At 58.7% G+C, this 6954-nt stretch overlaps 1 protein-coding gene across 1 annotated transcript in view; it reads left to right on the top strand.

Annotated features, from left to right (window-relative positions):
• The window catches only part of TBC1D10A (TBC1 domain family, member 10A), a 30677-nt gene that overhangs the window by 19648 nt on the left and 4075 nt on the right, over positions 1-6954 (top strand). The window contains exons 3-6 of the mRNA XM_010828868.1: positions 2613-2720; positions 6022-6128; positions 6726-6840; positions 6924-6950. Of these exons, the coding sequence (XP_010827170.1) occupies positions 2613-2720; positions 6022-6128; positions 6726-6840; positions 6924-6950 (357 nt within the window). The remainder of the gene's footprint in view (positions 1-2612; positions 2721-6021; positions 6129-6725; positions 6841-6923; positions 6951-6954) is intronic.

Genomic DNA, 6954 nt, shown 5'->3' with positions numbered 1-6954 from the left:
ACCCTCGCAGGAACCCTAGCACACAGCTTATGTGCTGGCACTCTGGCTCCGGAGCTCTCACTGCCTTGCCGTGCCAGCTGGGTTAGAGGTGGTGGCACAGGAAGGACGACACCTGCACCCAGAAGTGGATCCAGACCCCCACCCCCTGCACGGATCCCGAGTCCCTGGGACCCGCCAGGCCCTGCAGAGAGACAGGGTGCTGGCTGGAATGCTGTCTTCCCCTGTCAGGCTCTGCCCTCCTTGAGCTCAGCAGGCTAGGTGTGGCTTCTCTCAGTTGTCATCAGAACTCTCCTTTCCCAAGGCCTTACCTCAGATAACGGCAATTCCTGTGCTTTCCGTTTGCTGAGCACTCCCTCTGGCTTTACCCTTGCTCATCCCCACCTCTGCCTCTCCCTAAGAGGTTAACATCTCCAGCACCCTGAGCTGAGGAGGATGCCAGATGCCAGAGGCCAGATGGGGAAGGTTAGTTGCTCAGTCGTGTCCAACTCTGCGACCCCATGGACTGTAGCCCGCCAGGCTCCTCTGTCCATGGGATTTCCCAGGCAAGAATACTGGAGTGGTTGCCATTTCCTCCTCCAGGAGATCTTCCTGACCTAGGGATCAAACCCAAATCTCCTGTATTGCAGGCAGATTCTTTACCACTGAGCCACCGAGGAAGCTGGTTGTATTCCCAGCTCTCCATCCCCACCTCCCCCACCTTGGGCCTGGGTGAGGCCGGGCCTCTCTGAGAGCTTAGTGGACTGAAGGTATTCCTGGACTCTCCACGGTCCTGAGCAGACCGAGGGTGATGGGGCTGCAATGATATGTGGGGGCCAGCTCAGCTGAGCTTGGCCCTGGGGAGCCTGAAGGGCCTGTGGTTCCAGGTCTTGTGCACCCCTTTGCCAAAGCCCGGCCAGACCACGTGGCTTCCTTCAGGAGACCCCAGTCCCACAGCAGCAGGAAAGTGTCCATGGAGTCAGGTCGGTCCCTTCTGCTCCCTTCCTCTTCCCGCTTTGCAGGCAGTCCCAGAAGCGCAACTTGGCTCCTCTGACCAGCCACTCTGCTCTTCCCCCACTGCCCTCAGCCTGCCTGCCTGTCTCCTTCCTGGTTCTTGACTCCCTCTGACCCTTGGAAAGTTTTCTCTTGTTTATGCTGGTCATTAGAAAGCCGGGCCTCCTGTGCTCCCTCCTCAGAGAGCCTCCCAGGGGACTCTCTCAGGGGGTTTCCAGATGAGGGGACTTAGGAGTGAGCCCGGGGCCCAGGGCCTCTGAGTCGGGTGTCCTCCCGGGATTGGAGGGGCAGAGAGGAAGCCATCATTTATTAACACCGACTGTGTCAGGCCCCGTGCTAGGCATGTGCCCTCTGCACTACTTCTGATAGAATCCTAGTTGTTACCATTTTGATCTTACAGTTGATGAGAGGTGATGGGCTGAGGTCAGCGCTGGATTCAAACTCATCATCCAGGCACCGTCCACTTCCCACTGCCCTGAGCTCCCATCTCCACCCCAGGCCAGGCTGCTCGGTGCAGGGGCCGAGGGCAGTGTCACCTGACAGTTCCCCACCCTCTTTCCAGAGGAATGGTGCCTCTGCCTTTGCCCTCAATCTCTTTGACCCTTGGCCTTGAGGTCAAGGAGCATGATCAGGGCACCTGCCTTCGAGCCTTACTCTGCCCTCAAACCCAGAGGAAGCTCATCTCCCCATGTGACTTGGAGAGGCCTGAGAAGTGAGCACCCAGGGCTCGGTTCTCCAGGCTGTGTGGTGTGGCTGGAAGTTGGCGTGGTCCCTGATGGAATGACCTTAATATTGTCCCCACTCTGTGCCTCAGTTTCTCCATCTGTAAAACATGATGCTTTCTCAAGCTGGGTTTGGCAGTGGAAGCCTTTTTTCTGTTGAAGAGAACAAGCGTACGCATTGAGCACTAGCTCTGGGTCGTGAGATCCCCAGACACTTCCTCCCTCCCCTCTCCCAGGCCGTGATGGGGAAGGCCGGGGTCACTTTAGCCTGGGATCAGGACTCACACCCAGACCAGTTGCCTCCACCCTGGTCTGGAAATCGTGAGAGCTCGGGGTCAGGGAGAGCAGAAGAGAGGGGATTCTTGACCAAACAAAGGGGGGCCTGTTCTGATCACCTCCCGTCTTCTTCCTGAATTCTGCTGAGATCTTTCCTCTCTAGGCTGGATGTATCTTGCCACACAGCTGCTTAAACACTCCCATGAAAGCACCCAGGACACGTCTCTGGGCACATTCCAGGTCATCTTGTGAGCTGCTTTCCCTGTGGCTGAGCCATGTTCCACATCGTGCAGATCCCTTCCTGATGACATCCCAGGGGCTCCTCTAACTTGTCTGGTTCCATTTGGATTCAGAAAATTGAGATGGGGATTCATAACCCTGTGTGGACTTCAGGAATCCTTGTGTTGTCACTGGGCCAGGGAACACAGGGCTGCTGCCGTCACCTGCTGGCAGCAGACCCGGTGCAGTGTTGGAGCAACAGAGGTGGAGTCCGCTTTTCCCCCCGTTCCGCTCTTGCCCCCGTGCTCACTGAAGGCCTGACGAGCACCAGCCTCTTGGGGGCTAGGGAGGGGGCAGCGGGCAGCCTGGCTGGATGCACAGGCATGGCCTCCCTTTGACTTCCAGATCCGGCTGCGGTGCCAGAAGGGCATCCCACCTTCTCTGCGGGGCCGTGCTTGGCAGTACCTGTCAGGAGGCAAGGTGAAGCTGCAGCAGAACCCTGGAAAGTTCGACGTGAGTTGCCCTTCCTTCCCCTGCCCTCCCTTCCTCGTCTCTGGACATCTTCCGAGGGGGCAGTGATCCTCTGTGCTCAGGGGACCTCTCGCCTCCAGAGCCGACTGCCAGGCCTGGTCAGTCTGTGACTCGGGGCTCCACTCGTCTGAGGCACCAGCCTTGAGCAGGCCTCAGTGGGGTGGACAGACTGGCAGCCGCCCAGATTTGCTCTCTTGGACTTGGTGGACTACCTCTCAGCTCTTGGTTATTGGGAGGGACACTCAGAGCCCTTCCCTGACCACCTGGGGCCTGAGCTCTGGGCCTTCGGGGGCTGCCCAGCAGGGTCACAGGACCCTAACACCTTTTGACTTCCCGTCCTCTACTCTTTCTCTTGCCTCATCCAAGCCAGCTAAACTTGGTTCACCCGTGTTGCTTATGGGCTTGTCTGTTCCGGGGGTGGCAGAGCCAAACCAGTGTCCTTAGAGTTTAGAAGCCAGTCAGGGGTCAGACAGGATACCCTCTGACAGCCATGCCTTCCCCTCCCACTGCTCCCCACCTAAGATTGCCAAGGTGGAGCACACCCCTCTATTCATGAGGCTTCTTGGGGCCCCCCTGGCCCGGGCTGCTCCTCCAGCCTGCTTCTCTAGGGAACTCGGCGAGTCAGTTGGCTTTCCCGGGGCTGCCCCAGCTCACCTGCCAGACTTGGCCCCAGGCCTCAGGGCACCTCTCAGGCTCTTGGGACTGATGCTAGGCAGTGAGAGAGCTGTCAGTCAGCAGCTCCCTGTTGACAAAATTCATGCTTCAGTGAACAGCCCTCTCCCGCCAAACCTATTCCTGGAGCTGCTGCTGTAGACCGGGAGGTGGGGAGAGTGGCCCAGGGGACGGGGGTTGCTGGAGTGTCTGGCTGAGGGCAGGCCTGAATCAGGGGTCAGGCTGTCCCACAGAGCACCGACATCATGCCCACTCAGGCAGCCTCTTGGCTCCAGAGTCTTCCTCCCTGTGGCTACATCACTTCCATGTCAGGGGGCTGCCTTCTGGCAGAGTGGGAGGCTCAGGGGTGGGGTGGGAACGTCACCAAGGCCCTAGGTTACCTTCAGCCACCAGAGCACAGCCTGAGAGCCGAGGGAGCTCGGGGGCCCGGTCAGCCTCCTGGTTCCAGTTAGCAGACGTGATGCCTCTGAGGAGCAGCGGAGTGCAGAGCTCTCTGTGCTGTGTGTGTCTGGGGAGTGGTGCGTCCTGAGAGGGGTTGGCTGCCTCTGGGGTCTGAAGGTTGCTTGAGGGAGGACGTAGATTGGCCCAGAAAGCCCTTTATGATGTTTTGAACCTTAGTGGCAGGGCCCCGAAGCTATCCTGGGGGCCAGGACAGTGGTTTGTGAGCACAGCAGGAGGGACTCTGCCTGCCTGTGGGGTGGAGGAAGTGGACGGGGAGAGAAGCTGCCTCCGGCTGCTGGGGCAAGAGACCACAGGCAGGGGCTCCGCGAGGGGCTGTGGTGCAGCAATCCTGCCCCCACAGGCCCGCGCTGACCCCAGCCTCCGCCATCAGCGCAGGCTCCACACCCCGGCAGCTCCTCCTCCTCTGCGCTGGCCACTTCTTCCTCCTTCCTCAGGCAGGACAGGACCTTCCAGTCTTTTTCTTCCCTGGTTTTCTTCTCTGATTTCCCTTCTTGACAACGCCAGCACCTGCAGGCTCCATGGGGGCTGCGGTAACTGCATCACCCCCAGTGGCCCCTATCTGCCTTGGACTCTCGGCACCCTTTCTCCCTGCAGGCCCTTCGGCTGCACCTTTCCCTTTCTGAGGGGTGGTGACGCTGAGTGCCGTGAGCTGCTGAGGAACCCAATGAGCGTGTTCTAGGAACCTTGGGTTCCCAGGTCCACACCTCAGGGGAACCTTCAGGAGAACTTGTGGGACCCTCCTTTCCTTCCTGACAAAAGCAGACCTGCACTGTACTCAAGACAGTGTCTCGGATCAGGACCGCATCCTGACCTGCAGGTGCTTGGGGCACTAGCGGCCCCGCCGAGGGGGGTTGCGCAGGCACAGGTCTCGTGTGCACCTGCCCCAGGGCCCACTGTCCAGACCCTGCGCCCCTCCCTTCACCCTCCAGCCTCCAACACTCCTTTGTCTCAGTGTTTACCCTCTTGTATCAAGTTACCTGACACCCTAGGGTCCTTATTTCAATCCTGGGACACCCCCACTGAGGAGGCACAGAGGGAAAGGGACTTGTATGAAGTCACCTGCCGGGCAGGGGCCTGGGCCTACACCCACTGATGTGTTTGCTGTGGACCCAGCCTTCCTCCTGGGGCCCTCCTGGCACTGCCCAACACGTAGACAACAAGGGCTCTGTCTGCTTCCCTGCTCAGCCCTCCAGGCATCCTTTCCACTGAGTTGTTTCTTTCTTTTTTGAAAGCTGAGGTTATGAACTTACATAAAGTAAAGTGCACAGATCTTAAGCACACAGTTCAGAGAGTTTGGACAAATAATATATACCCCTGTAACCAACAAGCAAGTAAGATAGAGGACATTTCAAGTAATTGAGACAGGATCTTTCTTTGTGTAGTAGCTTTGTTTTCATAAATGGAACTCATGCAAAAATGTTCACGAAAGTTCAAAGAAAAGAGTAAAAATTTGCTGAAACCCCAGCACCCAGAGATGGCTCTGAGGCTAATGGTGTGACAGATGTCATGACGTTGCTCAGGGTAGCAGAACACACACACACACACGCTTCCTGAATGGGTGGCACCTCTTGTACAGGGAGGTGGGTAGCACAGGAGTTGGGGTTGACAGCTCTGAGTCAGCCTGGCTTCCAGACCCAGCTGCATCATTTTTCTAGCCACAAGGCATCAGGCAAGTGGCTTTTCTTTGACCCTCAGTTCCTCACCTGTGAACAGTGTAACGACAGACCTGTCTCTGGGGGGCTGAGGAGAACATTCGGCAAGGCCCACGTGTGCCATCTCAAGTGGTGCTCCGGGTGGTGCTCCCAGGTGGGAGTTGTTGCTTCCAAGTTGCCTTCCATCTTCAGGGGGTAACAAGGTGTTTGAGTCCTGAATGAAGTACCTGGAGGTTATCTCAAGCTACAGCTATGTCAGGCACTCTTACCCACGTGGGTCTTCCTCCTGGAGCCTAGGTAGCCCCTCAGGGTTTCCAGGACTCTGCTCCCCTTGTCTGTGCTCCGCCCAAGCTTCCTGACTTGTCCTCGGGGAGGCCCAGTCAGGATGGGATCAGGTGGACATTGTCCCTGGTGATGGGGCCTCCTCCACAACCTGGGACGATGATATCCTCCCAGCCATCCTAACTCCTAAGAGATGCTCTTGACCTTGCTTCCAGGAGCTGGACATGTCCCCTGGGGACCCCAAGTGGCTGGATGTGATTGAGCGTGACCTGCACCGGCAGTTCCCTTTCCACGAGATGTTTGTGTCCCGGGGGGGCCACGGGTGAGCAGGCTGGCCCTTGTGGGCTGTCCCTTTCCCTCAGAGAGAGGAGGTAAAATGAATCTGGCGGCACGTTGGGGGTCCCGGAAGCTGGAGGATCCTGACTGCACTGTTAGTTCCCTATTTGGTTCAAACCAAAGATGGGTCCTCTTAGGTCTGGGTCACTTCATCCTGTACTTCCCAGAGAGTTAGGCTTGCCTGGCCTGGCCTTCCTCTGGAAACAGGAAGATGCACAAATCGAGTGGGGAGAAAGAAGGCTGGAGAGAGCTGGGTGGGTACAAGGTATGCAGGAAAGGAGAGACGTGGTGGCCAGGCCGGGACCGAGACAGACCTGGGACGGGGCTGGCCTGGCCGAGGGGCCACAGCTGCTAAGCCAGGGGCCACGCCCCCTGCCCCGGCCCTGCTCCCCGCTTTCTTTTTGAGCCTCTGCCCTCACCTGTCAAAGGAGGGTGCAGGGGCTGCAGAGGGGGACTGACCCCTGGTGACCCCAGTCTGCAGGGAAGTGCAGCCTCTGAGTTAGGTCTGGCCCAGTGGGGCACAGGTGAGGCCTGTGGGTGGCCGAGTCCACCCATCAGCCCTTCCCTGCTCACCTCTCCGCAGCCAGCAGGACCTGTTCCGGGTGCTGAAGGCCTACACACTGTACCGACCCGAGGAGGGCTACTGCCAGGCCCAGGCACCCATCGCCGCCGTGCTGCTCATGCACATGCCCGCCGAGGTACCCCTAGGCCACGGGCGGGCGGGCAGACAGGCGGCCGGGGAACACCCAGCAGCCAGGCCTCACGTCTCTCTTGCCCACAGCAAGCCTTTTGGTGCCTGGTGCAGATCGGAA

The sequence above is a fragment of the Bison bison genome, unplaced genomic scaffold, assembly GCF_000754665.1.
Source record: "Bison bison bison isolate TAMUID 2011002044 unplaced genomic scaffold, Bison_UMD1.0 scf7180017864495, whole genome shotgun sequence".
In the NCBI taxonomy this organism is placed as follows: domain Eukaryota; kingdom Metazoa; phylum Chordata; class Mammalia; order Artiodactyla; family Bovidae; genus Bison; species Bison bison.
Note: the sequence above shows the minus strand (reverse complement) of the source record. Positions and strands in the feature narration are given on the sequence as shown.